This window comes from Chiloscyllium plagiosum, unplaced genomic scaffold, assembly GCF_037043375.1.
Source record: "Chiloscyllium plagiosum isolate Xiang-an unplaced genomic scaffold, Cpla_swu_hap1 HiC_scaffold_8, whole genome shotgun sequence".
NCBI lineage: Eukaryota > Metazoa > Chordata > Chondrichthyes > Orectolobiformes > Hemiscylliidae > Chiloscyllium > Chiloscyllium plagiosum.
This window is the reverse complement of record NW_028270146.1, coordinates 43,905,411-43,929,663: the sequence shown is the minus strand read 5'-3', so window position 1 is coordinate 43,929,663 and position 24,253 is coordinate 43,905,411. Positions and strand designations below refer to the sequence as shown.

Sequence of the window (24,253 nt, the reverse complement as noted above, 5' to 3'; positions counted from 1 at the left end):
GAGGATTTTTTGGAGGATAGCTAACTAATATTGTTAAGTTACTATCAAATTATACAGATAGACAATCCTTTATTTGAAATCCTGAAATCCAAAAATCTCCAAAGTCTGAAGGTATTTTTGTGAAGTTTTTTCTCATTAACAAGGTTGTTTGGTGTGCAAACAGTTAACCCAAGTTGACGCCCACTCAATGCATCACTCAGATGTGATGTGGAGGGCGTGGTCCAGCATCAGCAGGCCTCAATTCTGTTTCGAGGCCCCATTTTACTTAGCGGGTATGCTCCTCCAGTAAGATTTAAAATTTCACCAAACTGCCATTTACTCTGAAATTCGAAAAATTCTGAATTCCGAAAACCAGCTGGTCCCGAGCATTTCAGATAAAGGATTGTGCACCTGTATGAGCATGTCAGAAATTGTCACATTCACTCCTCTGAGATCCTAAACGGTTACCCTACCCAAGTCTGTGTGGCATCATTAATGTACTCTCAATAATGCTCTTTCAGACCCTGATACTTGAATCAATGATCAGCAGTAATGGACAGCTAAAAGGAAATGTTAACAAGATATAATGTACAATTTTTCTGCGAGAGCTGACTAAGGTGTCATACGGAAGGCTTGGGAAATCCTATAATCCATCCTGTAGTGCTATATCAAGAAAGTGAGTAAGTTGTTTGGGATGCAGACAAGCACTGTGAAATACAGATATCCAGCCTCAAGAATTCCTCAGCTCAAGGGCTAATCGCAAAGAGCACAACATTTTGCAGAATGGTATGAACAAGGTGATGTGCACATATTTGACTAAGTTTATTAATGCCATGGAGGTCAAAAAAGAAGAAAATGTTATTTCTACAATATTGTCACATTTAGGTGCAATGTCCTATAGATCTATAACGTTCAGCATCTTTACAGCCAAAGAGATAAAGACGAATGTAAAAAGAGAATTCAGATGAATGCATTAACCTAGCTCTATGAACATGATAAACAGAAGCAGCTGCCTTGGTTACGGCTGAACGATATAATTGGAGACTTGCTCATCCGCAGGCTCCATGTTCACACCTTACATTGATACTATCAGAAAATCTAACTCCAGTGACTGCAGGTGTTAACCTTTCGTTTGCTTGGTCGCAGAAAGTGACATTTTGAGAAGTGAACACGCACAGAAAACAATCTCACTTGGGGGCCGATTTGTGTTGGCTATCAAGCCAAAAGGATTACCAGACATAAACTCTCTTGTAAAAGGTTGTGTAATGTCATATTTATCTATGCACTCTAAGACATTAAATCACAACAAACCATCTGTGTGAATTATTTCATTTCTTTTTAATGTCAACATGCCAAATGTAGAGAAAAACACTGCTCATACCATCTTCCAGTTTCCATATTGTAGATCCAAAGTTCTTCTCTTGGCAAATAGAAATCATTGTAGCCTTGAACTGCAGCATTCTGAAAAACAAAAGTAAAATAATTCCTAAAAAGTAATAAGACAACAGCGACACAAAGTAATTAAGATACATCTTTTACTGTGATTTTACAGTCCCATTTCAATTTGATAAAAATCCTGACCTTTTTGATTAAAGATTTTACTTTCATAGAATCCCTACAGTGTGGAAGCAGGTCCACTAAGTCTACACCAACCCTCCAAATAGCATCCCATCTGGACTCTCAACACCTAACCTATCCTTGTAATCCTGCATTTCCCATTCCACCTAATCGGCACGTTAGGACTACGGGAGTAAACCATTGAGCCACCATGCCACTTTCTCTGCAGCTTCTTTGTAGCTGTAATACTATATTCTGCATTCTGTTCTATTAACCTGATGTACTTACGAAATGTATGATTCGTCTGGTTAGTATGCAATATAATACTTTTCACCTAATTCTGGTACATATGGTTATAATAAATCAAATCAGGAATGATGATCTACCATTTTGGAATGCCTGTGATATGTATTTTAAGACCGTATTTGACAAAGTGTAACATTAAAGTCTGGTGAACAAAATTGATAGTCTCAGAATGAGGGTCAGTGTCAGCTTGAAATAAAATTTAGCTTAAGGTCAAAAGGCAACAAGTAGTGATAAATGGATGTTTTTTCACAGTGGAGATTAGTAAACAGACCCAAAGGTCTGTTCTAGACCACATTTTTTAGTTGATACATAGAGAATGTGTATATTGGAAAGCAGTAAAATTTCAAAATCTGTCATGATATTAAATTTGAGAAGTGAGGTAAACAATAAGAATGATACTAATCAACAGCAACAGGACATGGACTAGCAAAATAGGCAGCTAAGGGCAGAGTCGAGAGTGTGGTGCTGGAAAAGCACAGCAAGTCAGGCAGCATCCGACGAGCAGGAGAGTTGACATTTCGGGCAGAAGCCCTTAAATCAGCAATGGAGCCTTATGCCCAAAACATCATCTCTTCTGCTCATTGGATGCTGCCTGACCTGCTGTGCTTTTCCAGCACTGCACTTTTGACTCTGATCTCCAGCAACTGCAGTCCTCACTTCTGCCTCGATAAAGGGCAGATGCAATTTGATTTGGGAAATAAGAGACAATGCATTTTGGAGAAGGAAGAGGCAACATTTACTTAACTTAGAAAGAGTTCATAGGAACAGTAAGGTCCTGAGGAATCATGAACAAAGATCTTTGAAGCTTGCAGGGCACGCTGAAAGATTAGTTAACAAAGCAAATGGGAACTCAGGTTTCATAAGTAGAGGCAATGAATTCAAAAGCAGAAGAGCAATGCAGACATTTGCAGACCAATAGTACAGTACTTTACCTAGTTATTGCACATATTTTAGGAAGGATGTGGAAGTCTTTTGAAAGAGTTATTTACCAGACTAGCTCAAGAATGAGGAAATTTAGCTACAAGCTTTGGTCAGAGATGTTGGAGCTTTCTCCTTGGAGCAAAGGAGTTGAGCAAGCATATCATAAAATGGACAAAATTATGCCAGGCTAAGATAAAGCAGACAACAATGTTCCCATTAGCTGATGATAAAGGATGAGAGGACATAGATTATAGCTTCTGGCAAGAGATATTAGGAAACGTAAGGAAGTTCTTTTAAACAGAGCAAATGGTAATGACCTTCAACTTGTCACCTACATACATGGTGGAAGCAGCAATTGTCAATGACTCCTAAAGGAAATTGCATAGGCACACGTGAAATAAACTTGCTGCACAATGGGACAAAGACAAAATGGGACTGACTGAATTACCTGAGACAGCAGACACTGACATAGACACAATGAGTTGAACAACTTCATTTTGTGCTATCACTACTTTAAGTAAATATGTTCAGGACTCCCTGAAGATGTTTTTTTTTGCAGAGGTTTTAAAGACAACAGTCATTTGGTACTGAGTCATCCAAAGAAAACAGAACACAAATTCATAAAATTTACATGAGCAACTCATGTATTCTGTACTATCTTACCTTGTAACCACCTAAGATATACATATAACTTCCATATGCTACAGCTACATGGCCACTACGTTCTTCTGGTACCAAATCATAAAAAATTGGGAGTGGCATCCTATTCTGGTGATAATCAAGAGCATTTCCTTCTTCTTCTTCTTCTTCTTCATTTACCACAGGTAGGCCGTCATTCAAATCTTCATTTTCATTTGCCATGTTTCACAATTTCTAGACAAAAAATAGTCAACATTTGACTGCAATGTAACTTCACTGAGTGCACTTTTCACCTGGCCCCAAATAAGCTTTCAGTAAGTGGAAAAAAGTCACAAAGCTTATTACAACCTGAATAGAATATCTAAAAAGTATTGCAATTAAAAGTAAATAACCAATTGAATTATTAATGTATTATATCACTAATTAGTCGATATTGCTACATTTAGCCATCAGGATATAAAGTCCATTCACACATTGGAGATGATTAGGCAGTCTGCGTAACAAGAGTGAGATCCGCATAAATCAAACACATTCCCCGAATAAAAGCAAAATACTGCGGTTGTTAGCAATCTGCACTGGCACAGAATTTCAAACTAACTGAAGGGCCTAACGCCAACATACGTTCCGCTGCATACCCCAATGAGCAGCGGCCTCCAATACCGGGCTAAGCCAGTAAAAGAGATCCCGCAGGCCTCTACATAAACTGCCGAGCCTCCCGCAAGACTCCCTCGCTCTCCAGGCCCAGGACCCCCAGCCGTGTACCTATGACCGCATTCCCGCTGCCGCCGCTTGTTTACAAACTCCAAGAGGGACCCGGGATGTCGGAAGTTGCGTCGAAGATTTCCGGTCACATGACCGCAGGTGAGGAAGGCCTTTTAATTGCAGCAGCAAAACACACACGGTTGGATTGGGTTTTGTGAGTAAACAAACCTGAGGGGGAATCTCTGACAAAGTCATCTAGAATCGAAACGTTAGCATGCTTTCTGTCCGTGGATGCTGCCGAACCCGCTGTGATTTCCAGCATTTTGTTTTGCTTTCAGATAAGCGAGAGAAGTTTGTTTCCCTCACTGCCCAGGTGTAATTTGATCCTGTCTGTGGAGGAATTCAAGCCTCGTGATAGAAGAGTGGGAAAGTGGGCCTCTTCGCTCCGACAACAGCAAGAGGGCCCCATAGTCCTCATTTTCCACCCTCTAAGCCTTTACATTCAAAAGGATCGTTAGCTGCCATTTCTGCCACTATCAGGCACATTATTTCCTTCCCCCGCCTAAGCATCGTTTTGCAAGGAACACTCCCTCCAGGACATTCCGATTCACTCCAAACAACTCCCACACACCAACTGCCCATCTAATTGCAAAAGATGAAAGCTTACCTGTTTTCCTTCTCGCTATCCAAGGGTCCAGACACCTTCCAAGTGAACTAGAGATTATTCTCTTCCGATTTGTTCAATCTAGTCTATTTCACTGCTCATAACTTGGTGTCCTCTACATTGGGAGAGGAAACACAGACTGGGTAACTGCTTTATGGACAGAACATAAGTGTTCTGCAAAAATGACTTGGACTTCCAGTTGCCTACCACTTCAACACACGATGGTCCTGGCCAACATTTCTAGTTCACTTTACATAATGGGATAGTCTTGTAAAGCAAAAGCATAAATCTGCACAATCTCTATCCAATAGACAATGTAGTGATTGGAACAATGTCAGATAGCTGGATCTCAAAGTATGAGTTCCTTATTGGGGCTAATAACCTGGACAATCAGGGATCTGCGGCTAATAGATACAAACTGGAGTATCAGTGTTGCTCATATTCTCACTTATTCTGCTTATTGTTTTTTGTTTATGATTTTTGAACTGATCTCAAGTTGAATGGCCTCTGAAATAATTCCACAAGGCCAGTATTCCATCACAGTGATCCTTTATTTACACAGGCGTAGTACATGACACGAACCCAGCTAGCTCAGAGCCAGCTCATAGGGTGAACTGCAGACCTTCTAGTAGTCATTTACTTGCTGCCCTACCCAAACTTTTCTCATATTGGATTCAAGCCACTGGTGGGTTGAAGCTCTTATGTGGCTTCTATCCATAAGAAACAAGAATACAAGTAGGACATTCATGCTCCCCCCCCATCCCCGCCATTCAATAGGATTATGACTGATCCAACATTCCTTACATTCACTTACCCATATTTTTCCCATAACATTGATTCCCTGTTAATTGACTGCTGGTAGCCTTATTTGGTGGTGAGCCAAGAAGACCACCTATTCGACCTCTTGCCCAGCAGTGAGTTGCTGAAGTGGTATGGGGCAATTTATTTCTTTGAGCCCAACATCACCAACTATTTGATGATTTTGGCATCTCCTGGCAGGACCAAGTTACACTGCACAAGTGAGAAATCACAATAATCGGCAAAGAACTGGTGAAAAACACCTTGAACTGAACACAAATCAGCACAAAATCACTCGTGACAAAATAGGAAGTGGAGAAGTTCAAAAGGAGAATAACACATGACAACAGAAGTCACAAAAATAGCATTATTTAGGTGTTATGGTGAAGAACAGAAAATAATCATGCAATGTGGTGACAAATGTTCATTGAATTATTACATTCTGGGAGCATATCAACTATTCAGAAAAGGGAATTGAGCATTTATATGGTTCCTAATGATTTCAACTGAATTGGTGAAGAGATACTTCTGCAAAAAGTGTAAAGAATAGTTTTAAATATTCTAACACTTAAACCATGAAAGGAATTTGCTCCCTAAATATTTTGCAGCACAGAATCAATGCACTTCATGTCAGTCTGAAATAAGAACAGTAAACAATTCATAAAGATTAAAACTAAATAGGAACATATTGAATCTAAAAATGCAATGAAATATAAACTACAAAGGAATGCACAATACCTAAAATGAATTAAGGTGAAATAATGAAACAAGTCTCCAAGCAATAGCTAATAGTTTTTACTCAAATTTAGTCAGCATTAATAAAGATATTACAGTTTGTATTTATAATCAATAACAATTAAAGTCAAAGAGATGTACAGCACAGAAACAGACCCTTTGGTCCAACTCATCCATACTGACCAATTATCCTCGCCCAATCTAGTCCCATTTGCCAGAAGTTGGCCCATATCCCACATTCCTGAAAAGGGCTTATAGCCAAAACATCAACTCTCCTGCTCCTTGGATGCTGCCTGACCTGGTGCTTTTCCAATGCCACGTTTATCGACTCTCCAAACTCTTCCTATTCATATACCCATCCAGATGTCTTTTAAATGTTGTAATTGTACCAGCCTCCACCATTTCCTCTGGCAGCTCATTCCATACATACACCACCTTCTGTGTGAAAGAGTTGCCCTTTAGGTCCCTTTTAAATCTTTACCCTCTCACCCTAAACCTACACCCTCTAGTTTGGACTCCCTCACCCCAGGGAAAAGACCATGTCTATTTATCCTATCCATGCCCCTCAAGATTTTATAAACCTCTATAAGATCATCCCTCAGCCTCTGACGTTCCAGGGAAAACAGCCCCAGCCTGTTCAGCTTCTCCCCATAGCTCAAATCCTCCAAACGTGGCAACATCCTTGTAAATCCTTTCTGAATCTTTTCAAGCTTCACAACAACCTTCCGATAGGAGGGAGACCAGAATTATACGCAATATTCCAAAAGTGGCCAAACCAATATCCTGTACAGCACAACATGACCTTCCAACTCCTTTACTCAATATTCTGACCAGTAAAGTGGGCGGCACGGTGGCACAGTGGTTAGCACTGTTGCCTCACAGCGCCAGAGACCCGGGTTCAATTCCCGACTCGGGCGACTGACTGTGTGGAGTTTGCACATTCTCCCCGTGTCTGCGTGGGTTTCCTCCGGGTGCTCCGGTTTCCTCCCACAGTCCAAAGATGTGCAGGTCAGGTGAATTGGCCATGCTAAATTGCCCATAGTGTTAGGTTAAAAGGGGTAAATGTGGGGGTATGGGTGGGTTGCGCTTCGGCGGGTCGGTGTGGACTTATTGGGCCGAAGGGCCTGTTTCCACACTGTAAATAATCTAATCTAATCTAATCTAAAGGCAAGCTTACCAAATATCTTCTTCACTGTCCTGTCTACCTGCGACTCCATTTTCAAGGAATTATGAATCTGTCCTCCAAGGTCACTTTGTTCAGCAACACTCCCCAGGACCTTACCATGAAGTATATAAATCCTGCCCTGATTTGCCTTTGCAAGATGCAGCATCTCACATTTATCTAAATTTAACTCTATCTGCCACGCCTCGGCTCATTGGTCCAGATAATCAAGATCTCGTTGTACTCTGAGGTAACCTTCTTCACTGTCCACTAAACCTCCGATTTTGGTGTCATCTGCAAACTTACTAATTATACCTCCTATGCTCACATTCAAATCATTTACATAAATGATGAAAAGCAGTGGACTCAGCACCAATCCATGTGGCGCACCACTGGTTACAAGCCTCCAAGTCTGAAAGGCAACCCTCCACCACCACCCGTACGTATTTAGGACCAATATATTAAAGAAAGGGGATTTGGTAATAGCCACAAAAACCATTGTAGTGCATTAATTGATCTTGTATTGGTGAGAATAATCTAAATCTGTGAACAAATCGGGGTAAATGTAGGAGTATGGGTGGGTTGCGCTTCGGCGGGTGGGTGTGGACTTGTTGGGCTGAAGGGCCTGTTTCCACACTGTAAGTAATTTAATCTAATCTAAAAATAAGAATTAGATCAGCGAGTATAAAAATGGATACTCAGTACTTACCTAAAATCTTCATTTGTCTTGGAATATAATATAAGAGGTCTCGGTTTACCGGTTTACGTTTAAAAAAAAGCCATCACTATTGGTTTGTACATGAAACAATTTATTTCCAAATCTAGTTCCAGAATGATATAAAATGTATTAACATAGTAGCTATGTTAATTAGTCTACAAAACTGAATAAAATATTGTACAACAGAACAACAATCACGTTTATAATCAACCCAATTTGGGTTTGTACATCTCAAATATTACATTTGCTCATTGCAATGATGTATATTGTGAAATACATCATTAAATGTTATGTACGCAAACCTTCTTGAATTAAACTTGCAGTTTAAAATACATTATTATTTCTCTTGGTGTCCAGCTGAAACCCAGAAAGTGATTTTCTTTTGCACTTGAGAAAACAATTGATGAGGTAACCATGGAAGTTGATTTTGCAAAACTGTGGAATTTTTTGCAATGCAGTCTAAGCACAACCTACAAAGTAAAAGAAAATGCATCACCCAGCATAACTAAGCCTTCACATCGATTATCTGGTATCTACATGAAAACTTAGTAATTAAAAGCAGTGTGGCACAGTGCATTTTTCAGATTTTATGGATGCATCCTCACTCATTAGGGCGATGCATAATTCAGTTTGCTCAAACTATCACTAAACTTCACCTATGATCTGGAGCCAAGTCTTATATTCCCATTTCATGTTTACTTTACAAAGTCCTGTTCACGTATTTAAGTGGATTGCCCTTAAAAATGGCAAGATGATTTGGCCTATCTGCCTCCTATTTTTCTCTCTCTCTCATTATGTGCTGCTGCTTTTCCTACAAAAACAGAATTATCTATCAAATAGCAGAACAGACATTGCAACGTATATACTAAAGCACTTAAATTTTTTGTCCAATTTTAGAAGACAGGTATATGCTTCACACTAGGAGAAAGTGAGAACTGCAGCTGGAGAGCAGAGTCGAGAGTGTGATGCAGGTCAGGTAGCATCCAAGGAGCAGGCGAATTGAAGTTTTGGGGCAAAAGCCCTTTATCAGGAATGAGGCTTGTGGGCCGAAGAGGGGTATGAGGGGCAGTGCGGAGAGATAAATGGGAGGGGGTGACTAGGACTGGGATAAGGTGGGGGGGTGTGGTGTAAAATTCCAAGCAGTGGAATGTGGTGAAACGGTTAAAAATTATGTCCCAATACATGTGTGAATCTAACCAGAATGGAGGTGTTGCTTAGTCCCGTGTGAATCTTCTTATCTGTATGTAACCAGAATGGAATGTGTTTTTTAGCCTTGCTCTGCTGTTCACATGAATGTTTATATCTGGAAGGGAGTATATCAGCTGGAAAAGTCTCCAGTTCGGTGAGTCTGCTCCGGGGTTACGTTTAACCGCCGAGCGTGGGTTGTTGGCAACCGCTCTACGAGAACTGACGGCTCCCAGTTTTTGTAACATGTAGAGTGAGTATAAGCCAGACCCGTTGTGCGACACTGCGGGGAATAAAATGCCCATATTCTAGCAGTCTCGCCTCTTGGTCGTTTGTTCTGTGTCAGACTACTCTCCTACGAACCTGACCTTGAGAATTTTTTTAAAACATTTGGCGTAGTCGAGCAGGGTCAATCGCAATTGAGGAGAGATTTTGATACAGAACAATGTTTTGGAAAACGACTAAGAAACCAGAAGAACAAACTGTGGAGGTCCCGACCGTCCCGGGATGGCATGGATGTGGGCATGTACGTGGCAGTTTGTTTGAGAAAGGATCCCAGTCCTGCCGAAGAACCCCTTGCCTGGGGTACAGCGGAGGATGTGGGCATGTCCAAAAGGCTGAAGCGGAGTTAACAGAATTGAATGGGATTGAACTGAACTGAACTGAGTGGAACTGAAGTGAATCAAATTGAACGGAACAAAATGGAACTGAGCTAAATTGAATTGAAATGGACGGAACTGAATTGAATTACACTGAATTGACTGAACTGAAATTAACTGAAACGAATTGAACTGAATTAAGCATAATGTAACACATGTATTGGGCCAAGCAGTGGAATGTGGTGTAAAATTCCAAGCAGTGGAATGTGGTGAAACGGTTAAAAATTATGTCCCAATACATGTGTGAATCTAACCAGAATGGAGGTGTTGCTTAGTCCCGTGTGAATCTTCTTATCTGTATGTAACCAGAATGGAATGTGTTTTTTAGCCTTGCTCTGCTGTTCACATGAATGTTTATATCTGGAAGGGAGTATATCAGCTGGAAAAGTCTCCAGTTCGGTGAGTCTGCTCCGGGGTTACGTTTAACCGCCGAGCGTGGGTTGTTGGCAACCGCTCTACGAGAACTGACGGCTCCCAGTTTTTGTAACATGTAGAGTGAGTATAAGCCAGACCCGTTGTGCGACACTGCGGGGAATAAAATGCCCATATTCTAGCAGTCTCGCCTCTTGGTCGTTTGTTCTGTGTCAGACTACTCTCCTACGAACCTGACCTTGAGAATTTTTTTAAAACAGGGGGGTAGGGGAAATGAGGTAACTGGTGAAATCAACGTTGTTCCTGTGTGATGGCAGGGTCCCAAGAGGAAGATTCTTCCTCCAGGCGCTGGGTGATTAGGGTTTGGCAATGGAGGAGGCCCAGGACCTCCATGCCCTTGGTGGAGTGGAAGGGGGAGTTGAAGTGTTCAACCATGGGGCAGTGGAATTGGTTGGTACCATTGTCTGAACCTGCTCCTGCCCCTCATCGCTGCATACCTTGACACCATCCTGTCTCCCTTAGGCCAGGTACTCCCCACCTACATTCGATATATTTCCCTACCCACCCCATCAGCATTTCAGATCCATGCCCTCCAGCAGCCCACACCAAATTCCCAGCACCTTTCCCTGCCACCACAAGAAGAGCAAAACCTCTACCCACACCTCCCCCCTCACCTCCATCCAAGGCCCCAAAGAATCCTTCCACATCCAGAATGAAATTTACCTGTACTTCCACACACGCCATCTCCTGTACCTGTTGTACCCGATGTGATCTCCTCTACATCGGAGAAACAGGACGTCTACTTGCAGATCGTTTCAGAGAACATCTCTGGGACACTCACACCAACCAACCTCACCACCCCATGGCTGAACACTTCAACTGCCCTGTCCACTCCACCAAGGATATGCAGGTCCTGGGCCTCCTCCATCGCCAAACCCTAATCACCCAGCACCTGGAGGAAGAATGCCTCATCTTCTGCCTTGGAACCCTGTAACTACATGGGATCGATGTGGATTTTATCAGTTTCCTTATTTCCCCCCCCCACCTTATCCCAGTCCCAAGCCTCCGACTCGGCATCGCCCTCTTGACCTGTCCATCTTCCTTCCCACCTAACCACTCCACCCTCGTTTCTGACTTTTCACTTTCATCCCCAACTTCATCTACCTATCACATTCCCAGCTACCTTCCCCCAGCCCCACCGCCCCCTCCCACTTATCTCTCAGCACCCTCCTGGCCCACAAGCCTAATTCCTGATGAAGGGCTTATGCCTGAAACGTCAATTCCCCTGTTCCTTGGATGCTGCCTGACCTACTGTAATTTTCCAGCACCATACTCATGACCACATGCTTCAGATATATATCATGCGTGTCATTCTTTGCACAGAAATAATTATTGGCGTTTGCGTATCAAGGTTTGTGCTAGAACTTTGATGCTGATCAAACAAAATGATACAAAGTCTACAATGCAGTCTAATTACAAACCACAGAAAGGTGTACAAAGTAAGTTTGGCTGGGGGAAATACAATAGCATTGATAATTGTGCAAATATAAGATCACAGTGTAATCCTCAATGTTACCACTTCTGATCACTTCACTGGACTTCATTCCAGCAATTGTGAAATCCACTTCATTGGCCACTTCTCACAGACCTCTCTGACTTTATAGGCATTAGGGAAAACAGAATGATATTTGTGCTTGCTATGCCTTAAAGTGCTTGTGAAAACCTTGCTTTAAAACAGAGTCCCTGCTCTTTCAACTGCAGTCATTGCTAGAAGCTCCACAGAAAGTATCTCATCCTGTAAACTGACCACATATTGACAAATGCAAACTGGTAATCCTTGTCTGACACATGCTGACATTAAGCAAATGAACCGAATCCAAAACAATTAAGTTCATGAGTACAAACAGGGAATATGCATTGTTGGACTGAAGCTAGAGTGCATGGATCAAATGAAATCCAGCTACCAATTTTAGAACAATACAAAACACTGAGTTTACTCCAACAGAGTGGTGCATTCTCCAGTCAGTAATGCTTGATCTTTAGGTGAAAAGTGCATACTCAAGTCAAAAAAAATTGAGTCAACATATAATGCCAGATTTCTACTCATTTTTGTATGTCAAGTTCCTGATCTAAAGTTTATTGGTCTTATTACATACTTAGTACAGAACGAGGCATGTAATAATATTTCTCAACAGGTTGATTAGAAAATATCTGTGACTGCATGCAGTCTCCTAAAATGGGCTGCTAGACATTGAAATAATAACCCTTTTGGTGTAAATAGAAAGGCAATGAATAGACAAACAGATCTGCGATTGCACACATCACCAGAATTTCTACAGTGCAGTAGATAAGCAGAAACATGAAACTCCATGGCTACCAAAGGACCAATGATTTCAGAATTTGATTCATAACAGGTAGTGATTGTTATAGCTATATTGAAAGCAAATCCAGAGTCAAACCCCTGCACCCACTGCCAGTGACCATAGAAGTAACAAATATTAATTTCAAGCTGTTATTGTAATCATCAGCTCAGAAATAGATGAACAAAAACTGCTAAGTACAATATATCTTTAAGCCTCCCAGTTCACATCTTCCCTATCAATTAGCAGCAGCATAACAAAGTTCTGCAATTAATGGAGTGTGAGATTCCCAACAGGTGCTGAGGTTCTGGATCACATCCACATGTTCTATTACATAAAGCCACTAATTAGATGAGTGAGAAATTCACTGACTGGGCCTAATGCTGATCTTAAAAACAAATCTCATCGCCAATAAACAAACTCAGACTGAAGGTGTGCTGAAGCATTTTAGGGTGTCTGCGACATCTATCCCACCAATTTTGAGGAGTCATGAACAGAGGAGGAACATATAACAGCTTTCAGACTGCTCAGGACAAAAGTTTATAAGGTTGTAAATTTCAATTTCTGTGATCAGTTGTTCCACAGAGAGAAAGTCACAACACTACTACTATCCAGATCTAGGGCCTGAAGTTATTCAAATCATCCACTGACTTCAGCACCAGATTCTGTCCTAATTTTGAACCCACAGTTGTTGCGCTCAAGAATTTCTTATTACCTTCCTTAATTTTATTAGATACAATAGGTCAGTAAACTAGTCAACATTTCAATGTGTTTGTTCAAATTAAAATTCTAAGCTATCTTCTCTCACATTCAATGTTGACATGCCTTGAAATAACAATAAAGACCATAATTTACTAGTTTTCAAATTAGACAATGGTTAACATTAACTACGGATAAATTTACAAATAAAATGTAAAGTCAAAGGAAATTTTAACATTTACCTGAAAAGTGAATAGGGTTGTGTTTGAAAGATAAGCACATCATTACAGTGACCCTAGTTTAAAAAAAGCAGAAAAACAGATAACACACCACTATCCATTGATGTGCACTAACAACAATTTAGAAAACTACATTGCCTAATATATTAATAAAAGCATAAATAAATGCTACATTTTTATTTAAGCTGATTATTCAAATTTGTTCTAACTTCTCCAAATATTATCTAAACTAAATGCTTAGTTTGAGATGAAAGTAAAATACTGGAGATGGTAAAAATTTGAAATGAAAACAAAATGCTAGAGAAACTTAGCACATTTAACAATGAGAAACACAGTTCATGTTTCAAGTCCAATACGATTCTTTTTTGCGACAGAAATATATTGGATTACAGTTATAGTCTGTATAATTACACAATTTTGTTTGAAGAAGTTACTAAAAATATAGGATTGCAAAAAAAAACAAAAGTCTGGTTTTGAAGCCTAAAGATGCATTATTTTGCTATTTAGAAACTTGCTTCAAATTGATTTGTTTCACAGATTTCCAAGATGAAATCCAAACAAAATTCTTTATTTAACTTAGATGACCAAATAAACCAGGGTGCGAGTCAGTGGTTGAAAATTTCAGTGAACCAGACAAAAATTGTTTTCCATTTCTAACAATTAAAAACCAATTTGCAAGCAATAATATTGCATTAATCCACAACATTGTTTTCTTACTACATGATTTGTGTACCTATTCTGAATCCAAATGATTTTAAAAAAAAATTCACTCATGGGACAAACCTCACTGGCTGGCCACTATTGCCCATGCCAATGTCGTGGTCAGCTGCTTTCTTGAACTGCTGCAGTCCATGTGCTGTACGTAGACTGTCAGTGCAGTTAGGGAGAGAATTCCAGGATTTTGACCCAACATTAGTGAAGCAACATCAATATATTTCCAGTTAGGATGGTGAGAGACCTGAGGGGCATACACAGATGTGCTTGTGCTTCTAAATGGAAGTGGTTGTGGGCTTGGAAGATGCCATCTAAGGATCTTTGAGGAATTTTGCAATATACCTTGCTGATAATATATACTGCGGCTACTACGTGTCAATGATAACTCCCAGGATGTTGATAGTGGGGGATTCAGTTACGGCAACATGACTGTTATGGGATGATGATTAGATTGTCTCTTACTGGAGATGGCATTAGAGTGGCTTGAATGTTACTTGCTACTTTTCAGCCAAGCCAGGATATTGTTCAGTTATTGTTGCATTTGCACATCAACTTGTTTAGTATCTAGGAGAGTGGATGGACAATGTTCAGCACTAATCATCAGCGAATATCCCACTTCTGACCTTGTGATGGCAGGAAGATCATTCATGAAACAGATGAAAATGGTTGGGCCTTGGTCACTATCCTGACAAACCCCTGCTGAGATGTTCTGGATCTGGATGTAGGTTTGCTCGCTGAGCTGGAAGGTTCATTTCCAGATGTTTCGTCACCTACTAGGTAACATTTTCAGTGGGCCTCAAATGAAGCACTGCTGATAATTCCTGCTTTCTATTTATATGTTTGGGTTTCCTTGGGTCAGTGATGTCATTTCCTGTGGTGAAGTCACTTCCTGTTCTTTTTCTCAGGGGGTGGTTGACGTGGTCTAACTCAATGTGTTTGTTGATAGAGTTCTGGTTGGAATGCCATGCTTCTAGGAACCCTCAAGCGTGTCTTTGTTTGGCTTGTTCTAGGATGGATGTGTTGTCCTAGTCAAAGTGGTGTCAAACATCCAGAACCTCAACCTGAGCTACAAATCCTCTCAAAACTCGCTGAGATGTCCTGGAGCTCAGATGACTGACTTCTATCATCATAACCCATTGTCCTATTGACAGGTATGAATCTAGTCAGCAGAGAGCTTGTCCTCTCATCCCAATTAATTCCAGTTTTGCTAGAGCTCTCTGATGCAACATTGGTCAAATGCATTCTTGATGTCAAGGGCTGCCACTTTCACCTCACTTCCAGAATTCAGCTCTTTTGTCCATGTTTGAACCAAGACTGTGATGAGGTCAGGATATGAGTGGCCCTGGGAGAACTCAAACTGAGTGTCAGTGTTCAGGTTATTGCTAATTCGCTAATAACCTGATTTACTTTTCTCAATCAGCTCTTTGCTTTAAATGAGTGAGTATTCCTCCCCTACTCTCACTAGCTGTTCAATCATTATGTCCATATTCCTTCCTCTATGTGTTTGTTGGAAGTCATTCATCACAGCTCTAGGATATGTGCAGGAGTCCCTCAGGATCGTGTCCTTGGCCCAACCATCTTCCGTTACATCATCAATGAACATCCTTTCATCAGCAGAGCTGTTCATTGATGAATGCACAATTTTCAGAACCATTCACAACTCTTCAGATCCTGAAGTGATCTATGTCCAAATCAGCACAACTTGGACAATCAGCTTTGGGCTAACAAGTGGCAAGTAACATTCACAACACACAAATGCCAGGCAATGACTATCTACAACAGAAGAGAATCTAGCCATCTCTTCTTGATATTCAATAGCATTGCCATCACTGATTCTCCCACAATCAGCCTTCTGGTTATCCCACAGTCCAGAAACTGAATTGGACATGCCATATAAATGCTATGGCTATGAGACCTGGTCAGAGGCTAGGAATCCTATGGTGAATAACACACCTCTTGACTTCTCAAAGCCTGTCAACCATCTACAAGACAAAAATTGGAAATATGATGAATACTCCCCATCGGGTCAGATGACTGCAGCTCTAACAACACTTGAGAAGCTGGATACCATCCAGAACAAAGCAGTCCACTTACTCCCTCCACCAACACTCAGCAGCAGCAGTGTGTACCATCTACAGTATGCACTGGAAATTCACAAGGCTCCTTAGACAGTACCTTCCAAACGCACAACCACTACCATCTAGAATGATAAAACTTTGCAGATATAAGGGAACACCACCACCTGCTAATTTCTCTCCAAGCGACCCGCCATACTGACTTGGAAATTTATTGCTATTCCTTCAGTGTCGCCGGTTCAGTTTTGTAACTCTCTCCCTAAGAGCATTGTGGATCTACCTACAACAAATGAATTCCAGTAGTTCAAGAAGGCACCTCACCACCACCTTCTCAAGGACAACAACAGATGGGGTATAAATGCTGGTCCAGCCTGCATTAAATATATATATATTTACAATAGATGGAAGAGATTTCACTCTGACAGATGTCATGTTCAGAAATTTGCAGTGAATATATTACAACCTCTTTTTCCACTTTAGGACGTTAGCCTCAAGCAACCATAAGACCATAAAATATTGGAGCAGAATTAGGTCATTCTTGATTGAATCATGTCTTATATATTTCTCTACCTTGCCTTCTCTCTGTAACTCTTGATTCCCTTACTAATCAAGACGCTCTATCTATATCTACCTATCTCGTCTTAAATACATTCAATAACTCAGTCTCCAAGCCTTCTGTGGCAATGAATTCCATAGGTTAACCACCTTCTGGCTGCAAAACTTCCTCCTTATTTCAGTTCTAAAGGGTCATCCCTTCATTCTGAGGCTGTGCCCTTGGGTCATAATCTCTCCGACTAGCGGGAACATCTTCTCCACACCCACTCTATCCATGCCTTTCAGTATTCCGTAAGTTTCAATTAGAAACCCTCCTCATCCTACCAAGCTTCATTAAGTGCAGACCCAGAGTCCTCAACTACTCTTCATATGACAAGCCTTTCATTCCTGGGATCATTCTTGTGAATCTCCTTTGGACCCCCTCTAATTCCAGCACATCCTTCTTTAGATTCATTGGCCAAAAACTGCTCACGATATTCTTAATATGGTTTGACCAGAGCATTGCACAGTCTCAGCAGTACATAAACGCTCTTGTATTCTAGCCCTCTCAAAATGAATGCTAATATTCTATTTTCCTTCCTAACTGCCAAGTGAATTTAAGAGAATCCTGAAGTAGGATTCCTAAGTCCCTTTGTGCTTTCCCCATTTAGAAAATAGTCTGTGCCTCTATTCTTCCTACCAAAGTGCATAACTTCACACTTTCTCACACTGTATTCCATCTGCCATTTCTATGCCCACTGTCCAAATCTTTCTGCTGCCTCTACATTTCCTCAACACTACCTGTCCCTCCACATACCTTTGTGTTACCTGCAAACTTAGCAACAATGCCCTTAATTATTTTGTTTAGATCAGTAACGTAAAATGTGAATAGTTGTGGTCCTATCACAACTTAAAATGAAAATAGGCAAACTAGTTTAATGGGCATGTGTAAAAACTGTATTTTTTTATCTTTTAATTTTCTATGGTGGGTTGAGATGGGAAAAGGACAGTGTTAGAAACCCAGGATTGTGGAAGAGATTATTGCATTTTTTGAAAGCAAATTACCTGATTTTCCTTTTAAGTGCTATTTACATCGTAGTTTGTTCAAGCAATGGGCATGGCTACGACAAATGAGCTGGAGGAGGGAATGTGTTTACATGGAGATTTGGTAAGCAACAAAAAGCTGATTGGTCTGTGAAGTGGTAACCAGTTGTCAATGACAATGGCCTTCTGGCAGGTAAATACAATGTGATTGTCTTCAAAGTAACTGAACAGCTTCTGGGTGTGAATGCTTAGGTAAAAGCCATTGAACATCTGAAAAACAAGGAACTTTCCTTTCCTTTGCAGTAAAAAAAACTTCAAATCTGAAGGAAATCAGATTATTTTGCCTCCTCGGTTGCTGTAAGCTGTGGCTCTTAATAAGTCAGACAATGTTAGCCAGTCGCCTGTGCTTTCTGTAAAACTATCTAGCGAAGAAAGCTTCAGAAGCTGTAGGTCCTGACAAGCAAGGACGCTAATCTCAGCAAATTCTGTGAACAGCGACCACTGAATTGCCTTCACAATCTTTTCCTCCACACACTACATAGACAGATATAAAAATTCTCCTGTGCACAAACATTTTTTCAAGGGGATTAGAATTTTAATTAGTAAAATTAAATGTCAATGATTCATAATTGTTTACTTGTAGCTCTTTATTTGTATTAAATGGTAATTTGTGTTAAGTACAGAACCTGGTGTGTAATTTCTGTAAACTTTGGTCTTACAAAAGACAGGTAAATTTGGGGAATTTTGCGAACATTTGTAAAGTCTTTATCCACCATGATTCTGGGAATGGCAGGTTTCCAGCTTGCTACCCCAGTGAGGTGTAATACTTAGGATAAGAAATTTTGCTCATTGTTTCCAAATCTGGTACACTGTAAACTGTAACGATCCGCAAACTGTCTCACCTAGCTTTAATAGCCAACTTCGAAGTTTGTATATTAAATAAGGGCAATGACATTTTCTTAAAATCCCTTTAATGGTTAAAACGTTAAGAGAGTTTTCTTGGTTGGTCAATTTTTTCGTTTGAATTTCTTAATCCAAGAATTATCCACAATGGATACATCCTCAGGAGATGATTTTAAATAAAAATGGAAATACACAGCAGGTAATGTAACATTCATTAAAGTTCTAATAAAAGTGTAGCCACCTAAAACATCATAATCTGTCTTCTCATTACATGCGCTGATTTTGATAACAAGATGATGACAGGTAATTGGGAGTAGGTGGAAAACTGGATTATTGAATGAGAGAGCAGCTGAGAGAGGCTGAGTAATGTACTCCTGCTTCTAACTTGTATATTGGTATGATTTGCCAAACATTGTTTGTATTTCAATCAGCAGCATTTGTAGTATTTCCCTTTTACTCATGTAGTTGTGAATTTGGATCAAACAATTATCAACAATGAGGAACACCCAGAATTCTAACACCTAGGGTTTAAGGTATCTCAGTAGCTGTTGCACAACTGGAAGTCATTTGTACTGCCATGGTATACATTTTTTTCTCCCCCTTTTACCTCCATTATATTAAAAGCGAAAAATCTGGAAAAAATCCATTATTTTGTCATACTTACAGAATCATAGGAAAGTAAATCATCCTTGCTCCCACCAAACACCATCACTTCATGCTCCTTTCCTAGGCAGGCTGTATGCCACAACCTACAGAGTTTTTCAACATTAAATATATTACTGTACAATAGTTACAGAAGTGTCTATTTAATTCATTGATGTTTCAAGATCCAAAACAATGTTTAATTTGCTTCATGTCCTGCAAATTATTTTTGACATTTTAAGCATTTTTAAGATGGAAACAGGCAGTGATAGCGAATATTTCTTCATTTCAGCCATAAAATAATAACTTTCCAAAAGATTGAATAAAAACAGTCAAATATTAATGGGAATTTTCTCACATAAATATTTAATCTCCACATTTCACTTTATACAAGAATTTTCTGCATTCTCCAAACACTCAATGTGAAGTCTGTAGCCCAGGTAAATTCTCAAAATTCTGAACACATTCCCCACATCTGTTTCTCAGTTTTAGCGTTGTGTTTAAAAATTGACAGAACATTACCTTTCATGATGAGATGAAACATTTTGAATTTTGACTGGGAAGTTCAGTGTTTTAAAGAAGTGAGCAGAAGTTACTCACCTTTAACTTTTTTGATAGTTTTAACAAGAAAGTAACTGCCACATAGCAACATGCAGTATGTCTAAAATAATCAGAGTTGTTTACACCTTGAAGGAATTTTAGTTTGATTGTAAATGAATAAATCCTCTTACAGCCACAAAAGAACCCACTAATTGCTATCTTTAGTTCTTTTGATCAAAGATGGAAGAACTGTCCACACTCTGTTTACAATATTAAGAGAGTTAGCCTCTCGGGGGTTACGATGTAAAAAAGGAAAATCACCACTTTAATCAAAATTGCCCATTTAGCAATCATCACAGGTGCATCCTGCAAAAGACAACTAAGTTCAGTCAACATTTGACCTCAGAAGATTAGGTCTGAAGGTTCGTTGACCATTAAGAATCTAAGCTTTTTGTTGTTTCTTAAACCAGATCTTGAAGACATTTTCTCAAATAAGGTGAGGAAATGGATACAGAAAATCAAAAACTGTTAAAGCTGACTGTCAACACACCTTAGGTTCTGAAGCTTTTGTTAATTATTTTAAGTAAGCTCTAAAGCTAAAGACTCCTTTAGTATCACATTCATGTTCAAGTACTCCTAAGTCCGAAAATGCATATATCTTCTTCTTTCATTTCGAAATGTAGTTCAAAAGCCATGAAGAAGCTTGAGTGAGACATAGACCACAAAAACATGGGAAAATGTATAGATGGAATCCCACAACTTCTGGTTGCAGCAGAATTTGTGATGACTGAGAAATATAATGAACAAGCAGCACCTTTAATGGCACACAATGTCTATTGCTCTCTCGAGGAAAATGTTGGAGCAGTTTCAGAAAGGAAATAGTCATGCTGGACATTTCTCATCTTCCTTCCTAGACAACAATCTAGTAGCCATAGACAGCATGAGGGACCCCATAATTCTCAACATTTAAGCCTATTTTGCTGGATTTATCCAAGGAGTAAATCCCTTGCAATATGCAGACTAGCAGAACAATCACCACAAGCTGCCAAACCAATACAGGACAGGAGATATTTTCTAATCGCCCTGATCAGAGATGGGACTTGAATGCAGGTCTCTTAATCCAGGACACTGAACTGCACCACTCAAACCCTTACAGTGGTCCACCAAAACAGTATTCAAGCCTCAAGGATCAGCCATTTAGCCAATTCACTTTTAGAAAAATTATTTAAAAGAGGCCATAGAGTATTAACATTCTGTCGACGCTCAAAAGTAGCCATTGTTGACTTGGGAGCTTGCAACTCCACAATTTCAGCTGACAGCTCAGGTGCAAGTACCAATCCATAGTTTGGAAGCTCTGCTTTAAAGGCTGCTGTTATATTAACCTGCCATCAACTCTGGTTCCAATATGCACAATGCAACAATTACAGCTATTTTCCTTCACAAATAAATAATCCAATATTATACAGTATACTATATTCTAACCAGCAAATTAAACCAGAAAGGCCAAAGAACATTTACCCTGTACTGCAAATACCAACAAGAGAAAATAATTCATATTTCAATTCAGAACAAGTCCTTCAGTACAAAATGAGATACCATGAGTGACAGTGAGGTAAGAGACCAAGTGCTTGGGAAAACAAATAAAAAAAACTCAATTAAAGTCTAAAAATAACATTCCTTGCTTTGAAATCTATTATGCTGCATATTATATTCCTCACTGCATTGGTTAGAGTGTGTCTGGGGATCTGCACAGAAGTACTTTGTCCAAAAAACTGCATGCGATGCAGTAGAAGAAAATCCATGTTACTTTACATGACACAATTCCCAGCACTTGGTTCAAAATTATTTTCTTTTAACAAGTAACTAAGACCAAAAGAATGAAGTCAGAACCAGTGAGTGGATAAATGTACTATTTTTCTCCAAAAGTTGCCATCAACTAAGATTGGTTTGTTTGATTAATAAAGCTTTTTTAAATCAGGTCTGGAAGTAGATAGGATTTTTAATTTTTTTGGCTGCTTTGAAAGGGGTATCTTAGTTTAAACTGTTTGTTGTATTGACTTTTGATTTGAAGAAATTAAAATATATTGCAAAAATGAGAAGTAAACAGGTTTTCCACAGTCTAGGAGTATAGATACACTTTGGTCTCAAAAGGAATTACACGCCCAAATGTATTCAGTTTGAAATTAATTTCAGTTTTTTTCTCGAAATTCCAAGCCATACATGTTCATGGCAGAGTAGTGTGATCTGCTTGATGGTAGTTTCTGGGAGCTAATAGAAATGTGGTCTTAAGAGGTGTTTGCAAATTTAATTGCTTGACCACAACAATCCTGAACTTCAACCACAGTTGGTGCCACATTCCATCATTTAAAAAAAATGATTTCTGATAGCGTCTGTTGTAAATAGCAGACATGAATAAATGCTGACCGTGGAAAAAAACAGCACTCTGGCCACTGAAAGAAATTTCCAGAAGACTCTGAAGTAGTACATATGAGTATAGTGACTTGGAAAAAGTAATTAAGAGCACTGAAATTAATGTTGAGAAAAGCCAACTGGTATTATAATGGCATGAGAGAGAAAACCTTTCTGTAGAAGTCACTCAGTGTCCCAAAGAAGCTAGGCAATCTAAGTAACACATAGCTAGGCAGATAATGTTCAGATCCTGTATGTTTGTTACAAATTTATTTATTAAGCATGTTATAGTCAAGTTGTCAAGAAACAAACTTGTGGATGAGTCTAGGTCCAGAAGGCATAGTCTCAGATAAGCAGTCAGCCATTTAAGACAGAGATGAGGAAAAGCGATTTCTTCTCTCAGAGAATAGTGAATCTGTGGAATTCTTTGTTGCAAAAAGGAACACAGAAACTAGAAGCAGGAGTAGGCCATTCGGCCCTATGAATCTGCTGTGCTAATTTAATACAATTATGGCTGATCATCCATCTCAATGCCATATTCCCACATTCTCCTCATACCTCTTGGTGCCTTTAAGGTCTAAACATGTATCTATTTTTGAATGTACTCAGTGAATTGGCCCCCACAATCTTATGTAGTGCAAAATTCCACAAAGTTACTGTCCTTTGTAGAAGAAAGTTTTCCTTATCTCAGTTCAAAATGGCTTACCCTATATCCTGAGACCGTGAATCTCTGATTCTCAACGTCCAACAAGGGGATCATCGTCCCTGCCAGCCTTGTTAGAATTTGAAGTGTCTAAGAGTTCCCCTTTCATGCTTCTAAACTCTAGTGAATAAAGAACCCAATCTCTTCTCATAGGACAGTCCTAACATCCCCACTATCATCCGGGTGACACTCTGCTGAATTCTCTGTGGCAAGTATATCCTTTCTTAGGTAAAGAAACCAAAACTGCACACAATCCTCCAACTGTGGTATCTCCAAGGCTGAGATAGACAAATTTTTAATCAATAAAGAAATGAATGCTTATGGAGAAAAGACAGGAAAGTGGAGTTGAGGGTTATCAGATCAGCCATGATTTCATTTAATGGCTCAAGCTGATTGGCCTATTTCTGCTCCCACATCTTATGATCAATCAAAAAGTTTAACATCTTTCTAGCTTTGTCAGTTGTTTTTGTTTATGTTCATTTAGTAACACCATTTTCAGTTTTTTAATGAAGTGAATAATCAAGTGGACTAAACCGTATTCATGAATATATCTGCTGTAAGATATTTTTCCCCCTGAAATTGACATATCAAAATGTTTCACACTTTTTGATATTTCAGAAAGGTGATATAATTAGATTGAGGACGTTGTTGAGGCCATTTTTGGAGTACTGTGTACAGTTCTGGTTACTCTGTTACAGGAAGGATATTATTAAATTGGAAAGGGTTCAGAAAAGATTTACCACAGTATTGCTGTACCTGGAGAGTGAGTTAAAAGGATAGGCTTGGATCTTTTTCACAAGCATAGAAGTTGAGGGGTGATCTTAGAGGTTTATAAAATGCTGACGGACTTTGGGAAGGTGGATAACAAACATCTTTTCCCTCGGATGGATAAGTTCAAAAGTATGGGGCATATTTTTAAGGTGAGAGGATCTAAAAGGGACCTGAGCCGCAACTTTTTCAGAGAGCGCGGTTCGTTTGTGCAATGAGCTGTCTG

General features: G+C 39.6%; 2 protein-coding genes and 1 long non-coding RNA gene across 9 annotated transcripts in view; 1 reads left to right on the top strand and 2 right to left on the bottom strand.

Moving 5' to 3' along the window:
• Window positions 1-4,234, bottom strand: part of LOC122553505 (kelch domain-containing protein 2-like) — a 46,168-nt gene extending 41,934 nt beyond the window's left edge. Inside the window, exons 1-3 of one of the 2 annotated variants that reach the window (XM_043697362.2) lie at window positions 4,165-4,234; window positions 3,427-3,636; window positions 1,361-1,440 (exon numbers count right to left, since the gene is read on the bottom strand). In XM_043697362.2, the coding sequence (XP_043553297.2) occupies window positions 1,361-1,440; window positions 3,427-3,624 (278 nt within the window). In that variant the 5' untranslated portion in view covers window positions 3,625-3,636; window positions 4,165-4,234. Of the gene's footprint in view, window positions 1-1,360; window positions 1,441-3,426; window positions 3,637-4,037 lie in introns of both variants that reach the window. The other variant, XM_043697361.2, reaches the window with a different exon arrangement.
• Window positions 4,235-4,289: 55 nt separating this feature from the next.
• Window positions 4,290-24,253, top strand: part of LOC122553508 (uncharacterized) — a 33,021-nt gene continuing 13,057 nt past the window's right edge. The window contains exon 1 of the long non-coding RNA XR_015757881.1: window positions 4,290-4,318. This is a non-coding gene — a long non-coding RNA (uncharacterized LOC122553508). The remainder of the gene's footprint in view (window positions 4,319-24,253) is intronic.
• Window positions 8,256-24,253, bottom strand: part of LOC122553506 (kelch domain-containing protein 1) — an 88,668-nt gene continuing 72,670 nt past the window's right edge. For 5 of the 6 annotated variants that reach the window (XM_043697366.2, XM_043697372.2, XM_087989754.1 and 2 more), the window contains 3 exons: window positions 19,630-19,714; window positions 13,699-13,751; window positions 8,256-8,651 (listed from right to left, as the gene is read on the bottom strand). In XM_043697366.2, coding sequence (XP_043553301.1) covers window positions 8,519-8,651; window positions 13,699-13,751; window positions 19,630-19,714 — 271 coding nt within the window. In that variant the 3' untranslated portion in view covers window positions 8,256-8,518. The remainder of the gene's footprint in view (window positions 8,652-13,698; window positions 13,752-19,629; window positions 19,715-24,253) is intronic. The other variant, XM_087989755.1, reaches the window with a different exon arrangement.